This window comes from Diceros bicornis, chromosome 15 (genome assembly GCF_020826845.1).
Source record: "Diceros bicornis minor isolate mBicDic1 chromosome 15, mDicBic1.mat.cur, whole genome shotgun sequence".
Classification (NCBI taxonomy): domain Eukaryota; kingdom Metazoa; phylum Chordata; class Mammalia; order Perissodactyla; family Rhinocerotidae; genus Diceros; species Diceros bicornis.
The window spans coordinates 26,185,415-26,208,936 of NC_080754.1; the positions used below are offsets into that span (position 1 = coordinate 26,185,415).

The 23,522-nt window shown below is 35.1% G+C and overlaps 1 protein-coding gene across 6 annotated transcripts in view; it reads right to left on the reverse strand.

Annotated features, from left to right (window-relative positions):
• ZNF148 (zinc finger protein 148) overlaps window positions 1-23,522 on the reverse strand; it is a 115,256-nt gene that overhangs the window by 14,918 nt on the left and 76,816 nt on the right. For 5 of the 6 annotated variants that reach the window (XM_058555962.1, XM_058555961.1, XM_058555957.1 and 2 more), the window contains 2 exons: window positions 18,371-18,494; window positions 16,978-17,061 (listed from right to left, as the gene is read on the reverse strand). In XM_058555962.1, the coding sequence (XP_058411945.1) occupies window positions 16,978-17,061; window positions 18,371-18,494 (208 nt within the window). Of the gene's footprint in view, window positions 1-6,069; window positions 7,908-16,977; window positions 17,062-18,370; window positions 18,495-23,522 lie in introns of those variants that run through there. The other variant, XM_058555963.1, reaches the window with a different exon arrangement.

The following is a 23,522-nucleotide window of genomic DNA, read 5'->3' on the forward strand; positions in this document are numbered from 1 at the left end:
TCTGAATTCAGCTGTCAATTAAACAGCTAAAGATAATGAACAGGCACTACAGGTTCTAGGAACACGGCATGAAGTGGTCTGCTACAAGCACTCTGTTTTTTGAAGTGTCATCTTAAAAATGCAGGTGAAGTATGCCTCCCAACCTAGAATACCTATCTTATTTATGTCTTTATCTTACAATTTTATTGAGCACCTACTATGGGTCAAGCACTTGCTGGACACTTACATTTAAATCAACTCTATTCTTGTCAATTACATAAATTATCCCATTCACCAGGCTAGGAAACTTTTGCCCAAAATCACAGTGCTAATAAATCAGGCCCAGGAATGAACGCTCGTGATCTTCTTTCACCTCCAGGAAAGCCACTTCAGCACCAAATTCATCTCCCTCACGGTTCACCTCACAGCAATCCCAAACTGTGGACCAACAATATATCAAGTCTTACTCTAGGCTTTCATCGATTCGTTTAGCAAGTACTAAGTGTTTGACAGTGTCTGGAAATCACAGGAAATGTCCAGGAAAATGACAGTAACCGAATGGTTGGAACCTAGGTTTTCTATTTTTTTTTTTAAACTATTTGACTATTTGATAAGTCTTCACAAATGAATACACCTTTAAAAGCCTCACCACAATCGAGACAATGAATTTATCTAAAACCACAGTTTCCTGTTACTCTATATAATCTCATCCTCCTGCCCCTCTCTGTCATTCCCTCCCCCCTTCTCTAGGCAACCAATTACCAGCTGTCCGTCCCTATAGTTTATCTTAATTATTATTATAAATATTTTCAAACACACACAAAAGCAGAGAAGAGTAAAAAGAGCCTTCATGTACCCATCACTCAGCTTTAATATTATCAGTACCAGGCAAATTTTTTTTCATCTAACTCTTTCCATTCTTTCTTCCTTCCTTTCTTATTTTAATCAAGTAAACTTTTTACTAGAGTATAACAGTCATAGAGAAAAGTAAACAAATCGTAATTATAGCTCACTGAATTTTCACAAAGTCCACTGACTCATTTAACCAGCAGCCATAATCAAGAAATAGAACATTACCAGCATTTCCTGAGTGCCTCCTGAAGCCTCACCTGGTCACTAATCTCTCAGAGATAACCACTATCCACACTTCCAACACCAGAGATTAGTTTTGCCTTCTAATGAACTGTTTATTATGGAAATTTTAAAGCATATAAAAAAGTACACGGAAGGTACCCTCGCCATGTTTTTAAAACAATTATTGAAACGTAATATACCTACACAAAAGTATGCAAAACATAAACGCAGTTTGATGAATTTTCTCAAAGTGAACAAATCTTTGTAATCAGTATCCCAACCAAAAAACAAAGAGCACTGCAGAAGCACTTCTACCTGCTCTCCATCGGTAATCACAATCTTGATTTCTAACACATTAGTCATTTTGTCTCGTTTATGAACTTCACATGAATGGAGTCACAGTATGTATTCTTTTGTGTCTGGCTTCTTTCATTCAATGTTATGCTTTTAAGATTTATCCACAACGTGGTGTCTAGTATTCCATCACATGAAGGTACTACAATTTATTCATCCAACTCGCAATGGAAATCTGGGTTGTTCACAGTTTCTGGCCATTAATAAACAATGCTGCTTTAACATTCTTGTACATGTCTTTTGGTGAATATATGTAGACTACATAAGCACACAACTAGAAGTGAAAATGACAAATCATAGTGCAGCCTTGGTACAGAAAGTTTACTAAAAGGGATGTGCCAATTTACATACCCACCAGCAGTATATAAGAGTCTCAATTGTTCCACATCCTTGCAAGTACTTTGTATGGCCTGTATTTTTCATTTTAGCCATTCTAGGGTGTGTGCAAGTGGTATCAGACTGCAATCTTAGGTAATTTTCCTGATGACTAATTGAGTACCCTTTCATATGTTTACTAATTGTTTGGATATCCTTTTTTTGTTGTGTGGTAAGTATCTGTTCAAGCATTCTGCACACTTTTCTATTAGCTTGTCTTTTCCTAGATAGATTAGTAGGAATTCTGTATATATTTGTTGAGCTTAGTTTTCACTTTCTTAATGGTGTCTTTAATGAAGAAAAGGTCTTAATGTCAATGTAACTCAATCTATCAATTTTTTCTATTATGACTAGCATTTTCTATATCCCAGTTGAGAAAGGTTATGTCTTTTTCTGTGTTTTCATATTTTTTTCCCTGATGTTTACTGATGTGTTCCATTTCACTTTCTCTTTTACTGCCTCTATTCTTCCATTAAACCTATATGTTATGTTCTTTCTATCAGTTATCCTATTTTTTTGTTATAGAATTTTCATTTGCTTCTTCTTTCTAGACTACAATTCTCTGGTAAATTCTCCATCTTTTCATCTATTTTCTGTACCTTTTCTACTATTTTCTTAAACACATTAGTCACACTTTAAATTTTAAAGCCCTTCTCTGATAACTCTAATACCTGGATCACCTGAGAGAGAGTTTTTATTATCTACTTTTTTCTCCTGCCTTTCTGTGATTCTGTCCTATAACTTGATATGCACTGCCATTTTTGACTGAATGCAAAACACTGTCTATGAAAAATTACAGAGGCTCTGGAAGATGTTATCTTCCTTTAAAGATGTTATCTTCCTCTTTCTTCTGAGCACGTAGTATGGAGGCTGATAACCTAAATTCCCAAAGTTGGCTGATTAAGCCAACTTGAGGCTGGGTTATTTTTGCAAGCCCAAGACTATGGCTTTACAAAACAAGACATGTGTCTTCTTCTCCCCATTTCCTGCCTACTCTCAAAAAATGCTCAGTGACAAGCAAACTGCCTCAGTGCTTTAAAACTTAATACTTGGTACCAACAACTATAATACTTTTACAATAGTATTTCTAAAATTTTATATAACCTATACTCTCTAATAGCATCAGGTCTCTATGAATTTCTTTATGTACCTTTGGGTTATTCAATGTGAATGAGGGTCTTCTTATGGAGATTGCACCATTAATTTAACACATAATGTGATAACAGCATTTTAACTGTTGTAAGCAGAGAATGAATCTGATAAATTACATTCTATATAATTAGACTATAAACACAAATAAGTCATATACTAAAACTATTTTCCAAAGGTAATTTATTTTTCATATGATGTAAGTTAAATTCTTTCAGTGATTTAGTTTGGTACTAAACACTTACTTATGTGAAATATACAGTTCAATCAGTTTTTTAGATAATAGATGTAATGTAAGAATATTTACATTACTTAGTGAATAGAAAAAATTATTCATATTGTTCTTTGAAATATATAATAAAACTTATGCTCCATACTTAATAGGCAGAAAAATGAAGCCTAACATTTTTGACAAATTTTTGGTTTTGGATTTCTGCATATTTCAGAAAATACTTACATTAATGTAAATTCATTACCATTTGATTCTTTATTTTGCATTACAGTTATAAATACAAAGTTAATATTATATGCAAAATGAAATTAAATGTGTCATTATCTTGGAAAATAGAAAGAGGTCTTTCAAAAAAACAATGCTTTCCTATCAATTTGCAAAAATAAGTCTAAGGGAAAAAACTGCAAATCATATCTGATACATAAATAAATATATAAATAATACTCAAAACTCAAAAAGAAAACAATCCAATTTTTTCAAATGGGCAAAAGAACTGAAGAGACACTTTACTCCCCCTCCCCAAATAATATGTACATATACACGCAGATGGCAAATAAACAAATGAAAAGATGCACAATATTTTTGGTTCGTAGGGAAATGCATATTAAAACCACAGTGAGATACTAATACACATCTATTAGAATGGCTACAATAAGGAAATCTGACAATGTCAAGTGCTGTAAGGATGCAGATCAACTGGAACTCTCATAAGTTACTACGGGAATGCAAAATAGTACAGTCACTTTGGAAAACAGCTTGGTGGTTTATTATAAAGTTAAATATACACTTACCATATGACTCAGCAACTCCACTCCTAGGTAGTTTCCCATATGAAGTGAAAATATGTTCACAAAAAAGCTGTATGCAATTTTTTACAGCAAATGTTTATAGAAGCTTTATTCATAATCACTCAAAACTGGAAACAATCCAAATATGCCTCCATTGGAGAATGGATGAACCAACCGTGGCATATCCATACAATAAAATACCGCTTGGCAATAAAAAACAATGAATTACTGATGCATCAAGAACATGGATGACTCTCAAATGCACTATGATAAGTAGAAGAAGCCAGACTCAAGAGGCTACATACCATAAGATTCAATTCATATGATATTCTGGAAGAGGCAAAACTACAGAGATAGAAAAACATAGTGCTTGCCACAGGATGGGGGTAGGGGAGGGGCTGACCTGAAAAAGACATGGGAGAGCCAACCCTGATGGCCTAGCGGTTAAAGTTCTATGTGCTCCACTTTGGTGGCCTGGGTTCGGTTCGTGGGCGCGGAACCACACAACTCATCTGTCACTAACCATGCTGTGAGAGCAGCTCAAACAGAAGAACTTACAACTATACACACAGCTATGTACCGGGGCTTTGGGCAGGGGGAAGAGAAGAAAAAGGAGGAAGATAGGCAACAGACGTTAGCTTAGGGCAAATCTTTCCCTGCAAAAAAAGAAAAAGACATGGAATTTCAGGGAATGACAGAACTGTTCTATATCTTCATTGTGGTGGTGGTTACACAAATGTGTATGTTTACACATTTGTATACACAGTGTATGCATATGTAGTATACATCGTGTATACACTAAAAATTGTAAAGTTTATTGTATGTAAACTATACCTTAATTTAATGAAAAAAAAGAAGCTGAAGTCAATAAAACATATTTCCCTTAAAATGAAAAAGATAATGAAAATTTAATCTACATAAAACACTGGAAAAATCCTCAACTATTTTGCAAAATAAAATAAATCACTATTAGCCCAGCTTCCTCCAAAAGATCAAAACTTTCCAACTCATGGATGAACAGACATGGTACTAAGAACTTATTCAAGTTCTCCTTTGATTATTTCAATTTTCTCAGTGAAATAGGAAGCAGGCAATCAGCTAAAAGTGAGAGGGTAGGATGAAATGCTGGCGGTTATAGAAAGGAGGAAGTATGAAACATTTGTTTGGGAGAAAGGTTGGCAAGCTTTTTCAGTAAAAGATCAGGTAGTAAATATTTTAGACTTTGAGGGTCATACAGTCTTTGTCACAATTATTCAACTCTGCTATTGTAGGGAGAAAATGGCCATAGACATTACATAAAGGAATGGGTATGGCTATGTTCCAATAAAATTTTAATTACAATAACAGGCAGCAGTGGAACTGGCCCATGGGCTGAACTATGGAACCTATCTGGATGAATGGAAGACTGAATGGACTAAGGAAAAAACGATTTCCAGTAGGCATTAAAGGCCCACAAAGTTTAAAGTGACCCTAATTCAGCATAACTTTGTTTTATTCCAGAGACAGAAAGAGTTATACTTCCCAAAGTTGTAATTTAGCCAAGTGAGTATACTATGTAAGAAAGAGAGCAAGGGGTATGAGTACAAGCAAGGGAGTGATTATGACAGATGATGACAGAATTTAAAATGGGTAACGAAAGTGATAAAGATTGGGGAAAAACAAGGAATAGTGAAAAGGAGGCAGAATCACTGGATTGTAGGTCCCTTTGGAGACAAAAGATTGTTGAAAACTAAGTACTAAAAGGCGTGAGCAGGCATGATAGGAGGTAGTGCTTGGAAAATGAGAAATTGACATTATTAAGAGACTGAAGGTTGGTAACCACCAGTCTAAGTATGACCAAGAATGAGGCAGAATGAATGACAAGATCACCAACAAAGCAGAGGTCTAAGAACTGAGAGAGTAGGACATGCAAAGAATCAATTTTGACAGGGGTCGGCAAACTTTTTCTATAAATGGCCAGACAGTAAATACATTAAGCTTCATGGGCAAAGAGGTAAAATCAAGAATATTGTATACATACTCATATAACAAGAGAAAAAAATGTCCACAAATTTTTATTGATGAAATTCAAAATATAATGATAATAATAATGATGATAACAATATAATTTTTCACCATACAGAGGCACTAATGAGAAGACTGGAATTATTTTTTTTATGAGAGGAGGTAGCATTTCATTGAATTGGGGTTCAAAGTTAGTGTTTCCCATCAACAAAGTCGATTGCAAATATTTATTTGCTAATGCTGATCCGCAATGAGAGTTTATGTATTCTATCTTTGAAATCGTCTTGTCCCAAAGATAGGTACTGATATCAATCCATGAAAATATAATTTTAATTAAGAACTATTTGCCACTTGGAAGGCATTTATAGAATTCTTTTAGATTCTTTTCTTGATATTTGCCTTTTAGCATGTCATTACATTGCCGATTAATTGCTTTCAGCTGAAGATTAGGTGGAGTTAGTTTAACGGATTTTGAAATATGGAAATTTCCTTTGCACTTTCATTAAGGTCCAAAAACTAATGAAAGCATAGTTTGAACTTGGAAAATACGTCTACCCACATTTGTGTGGAAATGGAGATTTTGCTTCTTGTAACTTGTAACAACATGGGAAGTGTATAAAGCAGCATTTTGTGATTCAACAACATTAGCAGCTGTCAAGATGACTACCACACAAGTTTCACTATAAGCATTGTTGTCCCCTTGTAACATTAGGTTGAATTTACTAAGAAACATTTTCAAGGCTTCAGTAAAATCCAAAGCCATTCTTCAGCATTCAATAATAGTGCTTGAGAGTGGCTCCTCCCAGTCAGAAAAATTTTAACCTTGGCTCTCCACTCAAAAACTCCCAATAAAACTCTACTAATTCTAAGATATGAAATTGTTGTATAGTGGGATAAGTCAGGATATTCAGCTTTTATATTAGACAAAAATTCACAAAACACATGATAGTTAAAATCACTAAAGCAAATGAGGTTTGCTTGTTGACACTACTGGTTCAATGACAAGTAATATACTCAAATATTTTCCACAAAGTACTGTTCATGTAATATAATGAAATAGCCATAAGCTTTAAATGCTGTACATTTTCTCAAGCTTTGTAAATTAGTCCACTTAAACTTTTTTCTGCTGCACACATATTTCTCCCACCATCAGTTGTAACAGAGCGTAGCAGAGTCCACTTCAGATTATATTTAAATAATGTTTTCTCATGTATTCTTTTTAAGGAAAAAAAAAAGCTTTATTGAGACATAATTCACATACCCATGCAATTCAACCATTTTAAGTGTGTAATTCCATTTTGAAAATATTCTTGCTTATAGTTGTTCTACAGAGGCTAATTCTTCACTCATTTCAAACTTGGCATTATCTCTTTCAATAAATAACTGTAGTATTGGTAACATCTGTCAACTCATCAAGAGCCAAGGAAACCACTTTAAGTCATTTGCCTTGTTTTTTAACTATTGATGTTGCTCCATTTAGGACTGTGTTCCACAATAAAAGCTTAAAAACCATTACTCTATACTAGTTTCACTTCTTTAGTTCCCTCTGTTTAAACTGTTACTAAACTTCATCTACATTTATTCTTCCTTTGAAATGTCTTATCATATCCATTTCATTCAATTTCTAGTCTTTAGAGGCCGGCCCGGTGGCGCAGCGGTTAAGTTCGCACGCTCCACTTCGGTGTCCCGGGGTTGGCAGGTTTGGATCCCGGGCACGGACGGACGTACCGCCTGTCAAGCCATGCTGTGGCAGCGTCCCATATAAAGTAGAGGAAGATGGGCACAGATGTTAGCCCAGGGCCAATCTTCTTCAGCAAAAAGAGGAGGATTGGCATCAGACGTTAGCTCAGGGCTAATCTTCCTCACAAAAACAAACAACAATTTCTAGTCTTTTACGTCTTGTTCATAAGTTCAGGCCCTCATCACTTTGCTAGAGTATGATAGTGGCATTCCTAAGAAATCTCATTATAAAAGCAATTGTTTCAATGAGGGAGAAAAAAAGAAAAATGGATTAGTTTCAAAAGTTGCTTTCCTGCAGTGGAAAAAAAATTTTAATAGCTAATTAATTATTCTAAAACTCAAACACTGCTGAGCAAATAAATCCGGACTGTTACAGAAATAGTAGCTTCAACGCTCAATTCAGCACAATAACGATTTAATGTAAACTTTAAGTTTAAAAAAAATATTCAGGAACATATTTACCATTCAAGAACTATCATCCAAAATGTAAAAAAATGCAAATGTAACAGCTTAGAAATACAAAATATCACATGAAATACAAAGGGAGAAATGATCAAAAATGCTGTTATTCTGCTAAAATAGTCTGTTACACTGTCTATTTCTTGGCTGCAGTCTTTTCCTTTTTAATGTCATAAAAAGCCTATGTAACATCAGTTAGCCACTGAGCCAATTCTCCTACTTAATAATAATCTAGAAGTTTCGGTAACTAAACAGCACCAAGCAATGTTTTTGGTAGGTAGCCTCTACCCCTCCGTAACAACCATTCTCTTCTCCACCCTTGCCTAGCGTCTCATCTCCTTAATAACAGCCCCTCAGATGTCTCCTGCCCAGTCCCTAATATTTACGCCCATGGCTTCTGCACAAGCGAAACCCTTGCATTTATCACTGAGGCTTAACATTTTAAAATAATACCTTTCATTCCAGGTTCCCATGAGCCCATTGTCCATTTTCCTCCAATTCTTACATAAAAAAAATAAAATGTCTTAAGAACAGTCCGATTTTTCTATAGGGATACAGTTAGACCTTTTCAAGACTCTAGAGTTACAGCTGATCAGATGCCATGTCCCTCCCCTCTATCCAATGATAAAGAACTAAAAGGTAGATGAAGCCAGCAAGAACATAACTGACGGATTTTGAAAGATGAAGAGAATTCCTCCATTATATAAGCACAATATGCCTATACAGAATAATATGTCACTTCCAACAACAGCAGTAAATATGTTGCTCTTTTTGTCTTGGCATTCATTTTATTTTTTCACAATTACATTTGTCTTTTTAAACTCTACATAATCTAGAATCTGGTCAGTTTCCCAAGGTAATTAAGACTAAATATATTTTCTAGAATAATTAAAAATGCACACTGAAGTTCTTGCTTAGCAGCCCGTCTTGAAGCGCCCTTGCAAGTCAAAATCAAAACAGATAATTCAAAGTAGGTAAAAAAGAATCAATTAAGTCCAGTAAAGAATTTACAGAGGGATGAAAACATATGGGGAAAAAACCCAATAAACTTAGTTTGCCTATCAGCTTTTTTACACAGCTCTGAAGAGGAGGCAACATAGAGCTCTACAGGATATAAAAAATAGGAGGGACTTGCATCAATGATCAAAAACAGCAAACAACATAAAAGCAGATGAAGCTGGATAGATAAACAACTATCTAGTACTACATTAGGATGTCAAGCATATGACCTACATTTGCTTCTTAACAGCATAAATGAAGCTGAACTCTCTCCAAAAAACCTACAGAAGAGCAAAATAAGTTACAAAACAGGTAGAAGCTGTTATTATTACTGTGACTGCTGCCAAAGGATGTCAAGACACTTTCATAAAATTCAAATGGGGGCTGAAAATAATAATGATATTTAAGTATTTTTAAAAAATAGAAACTCTTCAGAGAGAAGACCTAACGATCTTAAAAGTATCCAGAAAAATAAGAATGAATGACCTTGATAATTAAATTTAGATTGCCCTAAATATTCTAAATCCTATTTCTTCATCATGACTGTGTCCAAATCAGGCAGTATATTTTGTCAGCCACTCCTCTGCCAAAAACCCAAATAAAATATACGAATTCTGAGCCTAAGTTTCTTTTTTCTTTTTTGTGAAGATCAGCCCTGAGCTAACATCCACGCTAATCCTCCTCTTTTTGCTGAGGAAGATCGGCTCTGAGCTAACATCTATTGCCAATCCTCCTCCTTTTTTTTCCCCCAAAGCCCCAGCAGATAGTTGTATATCATAGCTGCACATCCTTCTAGTTGCTGTATGTGGGACGTGGCCTCAGCATGGCCGGAGAAGCAGTGCGTTAGTGCGCACCCGGGATCCGAACCCAGGCCGCCAGTAGCAGAGCGCATGCACTTAACCGCTAACCCACGGGGCCAGCCCTCTGAGCCTAAGTTTCATTAAAACTCTGTCAGTCAAATGAAAAACTTTATCAACAAATAAAAAATTCTGCTGTCAGCCAGTCTAGATATCTGAAAACTCGATGAATTCAAGATTTGAAAGGCATGAATATCGGTCATCCACTCAACTGGGTTCTGGAACAAGAAGTGGTAGCAACTGTCAAAAAGGCAGCTTCAAATATTGCAGAATCTCGAAAGTCTCCAAGTGTTTGAATTCAAGGAAGTAAATGGGTATTTTTCCAAAAGAACACGGTGTGAAAGCGTTGATAAAACAAAGCGAGAAAAACCTTAGATCTAGACTCAACTGTCTTAATGCTTCATCCTCTGGAGAATGTAAAATAATTGGGGGGGGGGACAGGGCAGAACCCATATTAAAGGAAGGCAAACTAAGAAATGAAAGAGTAGAGAAACTTATCTTGTTCTAGACTAATCATGTTTTCTAAAGTAACTGAAAATGATTAAAAAAAGAAAAACCAAAACATCAAAAACAGGAAACTACCGTGAAGTACCTTAAAAAAAATTAGGAAGTTCTATGTGTTAAGTTAAATTGGGGGAGTGCTTTTTCAGCTCTTTTTCTGAAAATCTGTGCATCCTCTACCATTGAAAAATGAAAAGGATCTGAAGTCCAGAAAACATAACTTTCTTTGTTACACTGTAATAGTGGTTTCCAAGTTTTGCCCACTTCTCATAAACTGGTCAAAACCGATGTAATGTCACATTCCTTGCAGCTGAACAACGCTGTTTCATTTGTTTAAAAACATTTAATACCTAAAAGTAAACTTGATTAATAAGTGTGCAATTATCTAATAAATTATAATTTTTCATTTCAGTTATAAACAGTTAACAAAAACAACACATAGGCCAAATTTCCAGGTCTCTTCACAAAACAATAATATTCTTCCAACATGGCAGTTAAATGTCCTGGTATTTTATAATGCTTACAAGATAAATTTGATACTCCTTAGCTGGGCATCAAGCTATACTGACAATATACTTCTAAAATCAAGCTTTCTCATCTTAGCTCCTCATCCCTACTCTACTCACTCCCTTCTGCTCTACTCAGAACGGTCATTTACACGTTGTCCATCTTGCCTTTGTTCATTCCATACTAGCTGGCATTTTCTTTTACTCCTACATCCATAGACTTCATTTCAGGCAGCATACCCAATTACCCACAAGCAGTACGTAAGGCCAGGTCCGAGAGTGGCTCTGCTTTTACCTGAACAAAATAAAAACCTCCATTCCATGTTCAAAACCAAAAGTTTCTGTCAACTCAAAAGTGTCTTGGTGCTTGATCTACCCTTTCAACTGCACAGCAGTTAAGGGCATAAACTTTGAAGACCTGGACTGTGTCATTAACCAGCTGTGCACACTGAGACAAGTTACTTAACCATTTTGACCCTTGTTTCCCTATCTGTAAAAAAGGAATAATAGTACCCTCTTCGAAGCACTGCTGTGAGGATAAAGTGAGATAATTTATGTATATTTATGTATTGTGTTTAATACAGTCCTTGGCAGAGAAGAGGTACTCAATAAATTTATTTGACAGTATTATTAGGTCTATGATAATGATGAATTTTTAGGAATTTCTAGCTTTTTAACTATTGTGAAGTACCTGCCTCCTTCTGGTTCTTTTAAACTACCATATCTGACACACTGCTTGTCCTGTTAGCCAGCATCTGCAATTGTCCTTGATGTCTGCTCCTCTGTCTGATTTTTAACTTCCTAACTCTCTGTGTGTTTCTGAATTGATTATCTGTGTATCTGTTTACCTAATCTTGCCCAAAGATTCCCAACTTAGTATACCCCAGATTTTTCTCCTGGTCCTGGCCTCCATCTTGCTTCTGCTTTACGACTTATAGTTCCTGTGATGACACTTGACTCCCATGTAACACATGGACTACAAAGTCTAAATCTAACTCACAGGGCCATTTAAGTTCCACCTCTTCCATGAAGCCACCAATCTGATCCTTACTGGTCTATTTCATCTGCACTTCTACAGCACAGCTTGTACTACTTGCAATAGGATTCGTCAAATTGTGAGTCACACGATTTATATGTTCATTCAATGATTATGCATCAATAAGAATGAGACAACTTCAAGAGATTTCCAATTTGTTAAACAAGAGACTTGTCAAAACAAATGGTAAGCAATTTTTTTTTTACAATAGACACTATAAACTAACAAAGAACATTTTATGTAGATGTGAGGGGGAGGGATACTCACATACACACAAAATATATATACCTAATTGAAAACTAGGCAATTTTCATTATAAAGCCTCTGATTCTCCATATTTCAGTTCTAAGACATAATGTTAAAATGGAGTTAATTTTCTTGATGACTTCTCCTATCGCCCCAAAACAAAAAAACCTTTAAAAAGTATGGTATACGTTTTTATATATATGTATGTACGTGTGTGTGTGTGTGTGTGTGTATGATTTCTTTAGATCTTTACTGAGATGTTTTGTTAGATAGTGTTAAGCTTTTATACATGTTATCAAATCTTTTAGTGTGAATTATTAACAGTTTTGCAGAGGAAAAAAAAATCTGGTTTCTGAAAGCTTTGTTAAACCAGAGAATGTCAGTCACAGCAATCTGTACTTTCCTGCTTAATCTTTCTTGGCAAGCTCTGTCCATGCTAGTGCTGTCTGGCTTCAGCAATCATAATGCCAGGAGCTCACAGTGCAGACAACATGCTCAGGAGCACAAACACAACTCAGCTCCTTCATCTTCACAAATAAGAGTTAAACTCTAACTAGGTCTGTAACATTTTCTTTTCATAAGTTTTCTCTATTATACCTAATAAACTATAAATTAGGGCTTCAAAATAATGAGAGGAAAACTGAAATTTTTATTAATAACTGAGCCATACTGAAGGAAATACGAATGTTGAGCTATAACTTAGTCAAGGGTGAATCAACATTCTCTCTGACTCCACCCCACTAGCCCAACTGGTTTAAAAAAATAATAATGCTATTATTCAGCTATTTAATATGCTTGTGAACAAAAGTCACAGTCAAGAAGAAAAGAAGATCAACATATGTTTTCAGGCGTGACGAATGCTAGCTTAGAAGACAGGTTTTCCAGTGTTTCTTACTACATTTGTATCTATAGAACTGTACATATTCAAGAACTAAAGCTTTAAATTAAAAAAGAACTTTAAGGAAAAAGAAACCTAATGAATATGCATAATTCTGAATGATTTAGTTTATTTTCAAAATCTCTTTTATTTTTGGGAGGAAAACCATTTGAAATGAAAAATAAATTATGAAAACTACCACAACTATAAAAAGCAACCATAATTTGCTATAACAGTCATAATATCAGGATAGGTATCCTGTGGCTTATGATTTAAAGGAATTTAGAAAATTGTTATAAAATTAAAATAAAATATTGAAAATTGTACTTATGTTCAAGTCCACACCACTCCCACCCACCCACCATGGCAATAAGACTGACATTTCCTTAGAGTAAGGGGTGACACGGTGACTAGAAAAGAACACAACTGGATATATGTCATTCTAACATTTATTCTATACATGCATTTGAAAATGCAAAAGAAAAGGCACCTTAGATAAAATCACCTGATCACACAGTAAATGTGCCGATTTACCATGACGACGAATGTTTAACCTTGGAATGTAACTGAGCAGTAATTCTGACCTAAACAAAATGATCAATTAGGATTATCATCTTCGACCTTGGTGTCAAGTCCTCACCTTCTCTCCAATATCCTCAAGCATACCATAAGTAAAGGATCCACAACACATTCACAAAAAAGATATAAATCTCCCATAATTGACAAAAAAAGTAGTCCCAAGGATATTTGCATTTTCACAGTTTTCAATGGCTTAGGCTAAAGGAATAAAGCTTTAACCAGAATTTCAGGGATCAGCCTCTGGATGAAAAACTACTCCTCACTAAAATGGTATTTCATAGGCTAGTGCAAATTCAGGAAACAGGATTAAGTGACAGCCTTTCTAGCTGAGCTTAAAATTTTTCTATTTGAAAACCAAATCAAGCTAGGTTCTTGGTTTTTAAAAGCCACAGAAGATTTCTTTATTGGTGGCAAGAGCAGCCAACCAGGTAATGATTTTTAACCGTACTGCAAATGGAGCAGAGAATGGGCTTGGGGGCTGGGGGACTGGAGGAGACAGTACAATGAGACCTAGAAGGATGAGGGAGGCTAAAAGGAAAACAGAGGCTATAAGAACTGGTAGTTCTCACCACACAACCTTTGAGGATCAGTTGATAGGTGACTCATTACCTTCTCAACAATTTAAAAATGGACCAACATATGCAAAATCTTTTTTACTGCCATAAATATTTCAATGCATTCTTCTAAACTAAGAGCCTACAGAGAGAGAAAGCCTTGACTTGGACAAACTTTAAGGCACTAACCCCCTGCAAAAATAAAAGTGATTTAAAACATGAAAAAAAGAACAGTAAGGACAGAATAATAAATGATGGAGAATATATTTGTGGTTCTAAATATATTTTCCCAGATAAGTATAGCTTATAGGTAAATGATTACAAGATAAAAATCTTACTGTCTCCACAGAGAGTCTATAAAAACTATGAAGAAAATGAAGTAAAGAAGGAAAATCTATTTCCCTATATCAGTTCCACAAGGAGGGTGGGAGCGAGGGAGACAATGCGGCGAAACTGAGTCTCTCTTCAAAAGAAACTTTCATCTGTTAAGGAACCATAGTGACTGGTTTGTCCTGATTCCTCTCAATTCATTATCTTCTTGTAAATGTATTCTCTATAACATGAGAACTCCAGTCTTTGCTTCCACCCCTTGTGGATGTTACTAAACCCACGGGAAGGCTTAGCCATAACTGGCTTAGTGGCAGAGCAAGAAAAGCTCAAAAAGGCCAAAAGACATTGTTCAGCTTCTGGTCCCATTCTGCATAGTCAGTGATTTCACATGTGTACTGGAGTCACAGAGACCTGAGCTGAAATCTTGGCTCCGCCATATACTAGATTATAAAATTTAGAAAGGTTTCTTAACTTTTGTGTGCTTCCTACTACTTCCTCATCTAAAAATTGGGGATACTAATAGCTCCGCTCTTTCAAGATTAATGTGAGGACTAAATGGGATATTTAAAAAAAACATTTAGCACAATATCTGGTCTTAGTGACTTCTCAATAAATGTTAACTACCCATTATAACCTGTTTAAATCCAAGATAGCCCATGGCCTAGTGTGGTTCTTTTTCCAAACAGTGAGATCACAGGATTGTGATCAGCACTTTAAAAAAGAATTTACTAGAACAGACTAGAAAATAGCAGAGTGCAATAAGGTTAAGTATTGTTTTGAAAATCTTTTTTTCAGATACACACACACATACTCTTAATTGAGCCTCCTGTAGTTTCTGTGTTGCCTTCCCTATGTGACCTTCAACAGACAGCACATCTGGCTCTTCCTCAGGGTACAACAGCATTTGGTATGAAATTCAACAACACTTATTACACCGTGCTTGTTTATATATGTGTCTCTCCCTTAGAATGTAAACTCCAAGGAAATTGTCTTACATTATCTCTGTATTTCTGGTCCCTGAAAAACACTCATGGCTCAGTAAATTTTTGTTGAACTAATGAATAAATCATCAAAATCTAATAGGTTAAAAACACACAAAAATACTTAACTGCTTTCATTTATCATTATCTGATCAGGTTTTGTTATTGTATAGAAATTTAAATTTAGCTATAAGTCACATAAAATCAATAAAGCTGTTCTTTCTCCCAAAGCGCCTAGTATACTTCTTCCCATCTGGAAGTGATGAATGAAGGTTTACTTAATGAGTGGTGCGCATAATGATCTTTGAAAAGGAAAACATCAAAGCATACAGATGTGCTGCACAGTTGAAGTTTTATTTAAAGAGACCAGCCACATTCATGCTTCTTTGTTCGGGGAAACAAAGTTTAGGAAAGTTATTAGGCAGAGAAGGTTGCTTCCTCTAAATTACAAACTGTCCAGGGACCCCCTTTCGCAGGTACTGCAGGTATCATGAGAACATCTAAATAACAACACTGGAGAGGTAGTTGCTTGAGTACTTAAATAGAGAAATATGAAGAACATTTATATTTTTAATATTCATATAATAAATTATCACCATCATCCTCAATTCTATTTAAATGTAAGAAAGTTAAGCAAATTCACCACCTCTGCTTTTTTCCATCACAAAAAGGCAAAACACTGGAAAGAAATTCTAAAAAAACACTTTTCACGATGCTTAGAGACATAAAAAGTCAAACGTCGACAGTCTACTAAATCAAGGTTACATATAAAATTGGGTTTTACATTTGCCAAAAACTAAAATAAATGTTCACTGTAAAATGAGACAACTTCTTAAGGTATAGTTTCCTTTATAGTGATCTTCCGAAATATTTGTTTCTAAATCATTAAGAACTTGACTGAAAAACTGGAAATTTCCAACTTATTAAGATTACAACTCTCTTGATATATTAAACTATATATATCAAATAAGGAAAAAGAAGAGTGGTATCGCTATCTTAGGGCTCGGCATTTTGCTTCCTCCCCCAGACCAATCAATGTGAACGAGAATTTTACCTACTCAAACTTGTTTAACATCTAAAGAAACAGTTATTTCACAAAAACTTCCTTTTGTCACTTTAAACATATTTTAAGTTATTATGAGACTCCATTTCAAAGTAATTTATTGGGCTTGGACATTAAAGCCAAGTCTTAACAGTTAACACTGATTTATTGAAGAAGGAAAAAGATGAGCTGTGATATATACTCTTAAGAAACAAAACTGATGAAAGTGGCAACAGGCAGTTGCTATTTATTAAAAATTCTTCCCTATATTTGAAATAGTAATTTTAATGACCCTAGTAAGGGCGGCAACACTCACCAGTATGAATCTTCTCATGTCTCTGTAGCAGGTACTTCTGTATGAAACGCATGTCACATTGACTACATTGAAATGGTTTTTCGCCTTAAAATAATTTCACATCCACAAATTAGTTACTGGATAAAACACAGTTTATAGTTACTATTTCTGAGGAAAGAAATCCAAGAAGCCCAAATTCTGGAAATTCCAAATTATCCATACAAATTTTTTATACTATACATTAACTTAACAGAATTTTATTTCCTCTCAATTTTTTCCCCAAGATTTTAAAATTCATATTCTCATAATCACACAAAAACGAGATTAAATCTGATCAATATCCTTCAAGGAAAATAAAGAAATAAAACAATTTAAAATAGAATTCAAAAATCATGAGGCTAGAAAGGACTCCACAGGTTATCTAGTGTGTCTTAAACATCTCTTCCTTCTTCCTTTCATCTGGAGGAAGATGCACCCACCTTGTTCTCCTCGGCTAACCATCACTTTATCCCCTTTCTCTTATTTTCTTCAGAACCTTCAGAACTTTCTAAACATCCTTTTAAAAAAATCCTGTCTCTTAAACATTCCCTCTCTGCTGGAGCCTTTCCTTTTAAGGAAAGTATTCTTTGGTCTGCTGTACACAAAGAAACTTTCCAGAAATCCTGCAACACTCCTACCTTAGTACTTTCTCTCCTTCCTTTTTACCACACCTTCTTAAAAGAGGAGTCTACCCCATGTCTCAAACTCTTCACCACTCCCTTGTGCTTTATTTAACTCTTATACTCTGCTTTCTTAAAAGGTACCCATGATCTCCTTGCTGTTTATTCTAACAGTTTTCTCTCAGTTCTCTATCCCTCTCTGAAGGTTGTGCCATTGTCGTTCATAGCTTCCTCAGAATTTTCATTTCTTTTAGCTTCTGGGACACCATTCTCCTAGTTCATTAAACCTACCTTATTATTCTGTCCCCTACTCCTATCCCTTAATTCAACCTATGTGTCTAGTCTGTTTCCCCAAAGATCTGTGATCAGTCTTAAGTTCTGCTCTCTACAACTTCATGTTCTTAACTATCATTTTTTATATTTGATTCCCAAATTCATAGTTCAAACTCCATCTGGATGTCTTGCATAGAAAAATAAACGTTGACAGGCTTTTAATAGCACATTCTTTAAATGTTTCTCTAGCTTAAAAGAACACATTAAGCCAAGTGTCCAATTAAGACTAATTAATTTTGCACATCCATGCTGTTTTCTCATTTCAAGTTTTTTCTGGTTTCCTTCTGACATCCTGGCCTATGAAATCTCTGATATGAAATGCCAGGTTAGCTACCGTCTTAGGAATGAATGACATTTACATGAAGATGAAATAGCAAAGAAAATAATTTTAATGGCCATAAGCCCATTTTAATTAGAAATACCTGTATGAATGAAGACATGTCTCTGTAAGTGATAGTTCGTTCTAAAGGCAGCATTGCAGTGCTCACAAACGTGAGATTTAGGGGTTTTCAAACCAAGTGATCCATCCTCATTTATTGTAAGGATCTAGTTAAAAAAAAAAAAGCAAAAACAAAAGAAAGAAGTTTTAAAAATGTAATACTAATTTATAAAAAAGATAATGCCTTTTAATGCAAATAATGGTCACCAGAGATCACGAAATATTTTTTCCTAAATAATCTTGAAAAGGCTATTAGAATAATGTTATTATTAATTGTAGGAAAGTACAATGTGACTCAGAATGGGTAAAAAATCACTAATACAAGTCTGGAAGCTGGTTAAGTAAGATCTCAGCACTCTCCTCCCTCCTCTTCAAAGCTGATGTCTAACAGAGTCCCTAAGTGTTCTCTGCTTGAGTGGGGATAGCTTTATTTTCAATCTCAAATTCTCACAAACCTAAGACAAAAGTCTTATGTTTTAGACATGAGTAAATATCAATCAGTATAGGATTGCTTAAATAAATCATGGAAAATGAATACAATTTAATATTTTGTGGTTGTAAAATAAAATGAGAAAGCTCTCTATATACTTATATGGAAAGAGCTCCAGAACTTACCAAGCAAAAAAAACAAGTTTTAGAATCCAGTATATAATTTTGCTAATTTTTGTATACAAGAGAGTACATATAGGAATATATATTTGGTTGTATATATATAAAAGCTATTTGAGAAGGATATACATAAAATGTGGATAACCTCGATTGCGATGCCTGGGGATCCTGGCAGATAGGAGACAAGGTGGGAGGGAGACTTTACACTGTGCATACTTAAAAACATTTTTCTGAACCATATAAATGCTTACCTAGTACATTTTCCTTTTATTTTTTTTTAAAGAAGAGAAAAAGAGAAAACCACGTTTTCAAGTCATTCTAGGATAGCATTTGGAGTCTAGCTCAGTCCAGAATCTCTAAGGCCATTCTAGGACTACTAAACTACTGTTAAGCATATTCCTAAATATATTTGTTGGATAAATAAATTAGAGTAGGTCTGGGGAAGGAAGAGGAAGATAGGTGACAAAGAAATCAACCTTATTTTCCTGGGCTTCTTGCCTTTATTTATTTTTATAGTATTTTGAAGCAAATAAGCTTTTTTCTTTTTTTTTCTTTTTTTTTTTTGTGAGGAAGATCAGCCCTGAGCTATCATCTGATGCCAGTTCTCCTCTTTTTGCTGAGGAAGACTGACCCTGAGCTAACATCTGTGCCCATCTTCCTCCACTTTATGTGGGACGCCACCACAGCATGGCCTGACAAGCAGTGCATCGGTGTGCGCCAGGGATCTGAACTCGGGCCGCCAGCAGCAGAGTGCACACACTTAACCGCTACGCCACCGGGCCGGGCCCCCCTGCGCTTCTAGAGGTTGAGAATATTGTGGGCCTGGTCTGGACAGTGCCAGAGAGAAGGTCACCTCTGAGCTTCATGTGTTCCAATTTATCAACCATGTGTTCAACATGCAACATTAAACTGCCTCTCTCATCAGATTTGTGGCAGAGTAAAAATAATAAATGATCCCTTTTTTCAATTGAGAAGAGAATAAAAATGGCAGAATATGATATGACAATAAGAAACAAAACTAGGAGATAGGATCAGGGGGAGCATGGCAGGTGAGAGGGAAATAGTATTGGAGGCAGGGGGCATATGGAGTAGGAGCTAAGAAATTGTGTCCCACACAGGGGAGAGCAATCTGGGAAACATCTTAAGAAATACAAAGACTTGTGGAAACTGATTAGGGCCTGTAAATACACAGCTACGACCCCTTCTCAAACCTAGAAAAGGGGAGTAGGTAAGAAAAAAAGGCTTTAATTTTTTAAAATATTTTTTTACTTTGAATTCAGGAAGACAAGTCAGTCTATACTGTATGTAAATCAATGGTAATTATTATGCAAATTATACAGGGCATTTGGGTTCTGGGCAAACTGCCAAGGTGGTCAACAATGCTTCAAAGTCTATGCACCAAAGTCATAGAGGGAAACATTTGGCAGGAGAATGGAAGTGGGTGTCACAGCTTCCTGAAGGCAGTCAGTGAGAATGGAGTTTCATCTCTGGCCAGTCAGTTTAAGATTTTTTCAGCCCCTCTAAGTCACAAAATAGTATTCAAGTTAACACTGTACAAAATGAAAAAACACAAAATCTTTTAAAATATGATTCATAGTATTCTACCATAAAACAAATAACGAAAAGATATTAAACATTTTATATAAAACAGAACTAAAAGCAAGATAGCACCAGGTATTTTTTCACTATGTTGATAACAAATAAGAAGATCCAAGTGCCAAAAAACATGGCAGCTCAATAGCTCTCTGTGGCATAGCAACTGCAAAGAAAGGCTTTGTAAGAGCAAATCTGGCCCAAGTTACTTCATGTGAAACGGATGTAATCCTTGACTGTACAAAGCCCTTTTATGAAGAGTTAAGGAGTTCTAGGTCATTGTTTTCTGGCACTGGAGGTAATGCTGCCTTTCATTGTGGATTCAAGCCTTAATTCAAGGTGGATTTTATGGATGAAACAGCTAACACTGACTTGTGAATAAGCAGACTGATAAATCTAGCATATTTATAAGTTCAAAGACAGAAAAATCAAATTGTTAGACATTTTATATTTCTCTTTTTCAGGCAAGAGTAACAAACATCTTTGTATAAAGGACAGAGTAAAATTCATCTTGCCTCAGAAGAGCACCAGTGGCTCTTCCAATTTGTAATCTGCTTTAAATATAAGCACCTGACTTTGTCTGTTTTATTCACTACTATAACCCCAGTATCCAAAACGGTGTCTGGAACGCAGTGAGACCCTTTATGCTTATTGATGTGGCTGCCTGCTATCCATACCAAACATCCTCACAACTTACCGCTTTATTCTTTTTAAAAATTTTTGCAAAAAGTGATACTTTTCAATTTTTCAAAGTCACTAAGTAGTGCCATAGAGATGTGGGCATGCAAAGAACAAAGTCCCTTAGTGAAACATAAATGGCACATTAATGCAGGCAAAATTTTCTTCCTTGGTATAGACTGGGCTTCTTTTCTTGTTCACACTCTTTCAAGATCTTTCAGTAGAATGTGATCTACCCGTTAAGTGTGCTTGTCTTAGAGATTAGCAGTCTTACCTGCTACTAGTACCATAAAATATTTTTGCTTTTCTTTTTCCCTTCAACATACGAAAGCATTACAACTAAAGAATTTGAAATTTCAAAGTTTAAATCCTAAGGTGCCTGCTATAATATTTCCATATGATTTATCTTGCCTCCTGTCACTGCTACTTTCAGAGAAATATGGTGTATTATAAAGACCAAGCAATCAGGCTTTATCAAAAGTGGAGAAATCAGTAACCGTCTAAATAATACTCAGCGTATTTGATTTTTTTCTTAACTGTTTAATAAATTTAAAACAGAACTTTTCAGTAAAAAATTTCCATATCAAATGGAACTCCTCAATTAATCTGCTTTCTTAAACTCATGGTCCGTTAGTAGACATATTTTTTGTTCTGAGCCAAATTTGTCCCCAGCTATCCATCTATATATATGGTGATGGTTATCTTAAATAATACACCAATTTTCATCCAGCAAAGCACCAAGCTCTGCCTATTCCATTCAGAGATTTTCAGTCCTCAAGGGTCACCACCACTTAATAACTGAAACCTGACACCCCTCAGTGAGAAAGTGTTTTGCTCTCTTAAAAGGCAGACATGATTTTCTATACTACGTACACTATGCCTACTATGTACTACTGAAATTATTTTAAACTAATGATTACACATTTTATCATACATTCTTAAATCAATCTAAATCAACTTCTAAACCACCAAAACCCAAAGACAATTTAGAGGAGATAGTTTAAATTTCTCACCTATTATGAGTAGTTTTATTGCAACTGAGAGTGGGAAGTGACATCTTCTAAAATTCTCTTCACTCTCCAAATCCAATTAGAAATGCAACAATAGTGTAACTCCAAAGACGCACAACAAAATAACAAAGTTGCCAAGAGCGATCACCACCACATCTTGATCATCCTCCTTGTCTCTAGTGTCCCACCCTCACACTGTCACTTTCTGTCATCCTTCAGGATTTTTGTCCTCTCTCACTACCAGATTTTACATATTACCAAACTTCATTTTTAAATGGCAAGGTTTTGACAGTGCCAGAACATGAAATTCACTGTATCATAAGCATGGTACAATAACTGATGTTCAGCATAATAATCTTGAGTTTTAGAAAAGGTTATTTCTCTTATGTCTCCTAAATATTAGGCAAAGAAGTATGTGATGTTTTTTAAAGAAAGATTTACATCAAAATATTTTTTAAAGTTAGGATTCGGTTCTGTGGAAAAATTATTTACCCAGAATACATAATTCCCTGGAAAATTAGATAGATAAACTAAAACATTCTTTTACTAATTTTTTTCTTCATTAAGTACTATTAAGTAGTATTCCATATTTCTATCCCTGGTCTTACAATCAGTTATTCATCTTCAAAGCCACGTCTTCCACAATCAAGTTAACATGTAGGAGAAAGTATGACAAATGTCTGGTATATCTATTTCTCTGCTCCTTTTAATTAAATTTTCCTCATATCATTTAATTTAAAATCTTTTCTGGGAACCAATGGTGTATAATAAATTGCTGGGAAAGGATTCTCTATATAATGTATAATCAATTCGATTTGTGGAATATACTCTTCCTTCCTGAGTCTAGCATAACTCTGAATAATCAATTTCTACTCAGACCACCTGAAGTGTTATAGCAAACAAACCCAGTTCCTTTCTTCAGCAGCTGATAACAGATCCTGGCACATAACAAGGCACTCAAATTGTGTGCTGAGAGAATGAAAAAGGAAATACATTTCAGAATAAGAAGTAATTAAAAGTACCCTGCTCTACCTCATTTAATTACTACGGAGTTTGAAAAGACCTATAAAATGTATACAATACTGGATTAAGATAATATTGCTATATTTTACTGAAAAGCATTCTTAGAGATCATCAATGTTAACAATCTTCATAAAACACTTCTGTGTGGAAAACGTTATCTCCTCATTCACACAACAAATCAACAGTAAAGTTAGGCGGTAATGCCTCCTTTATCATCCAGAA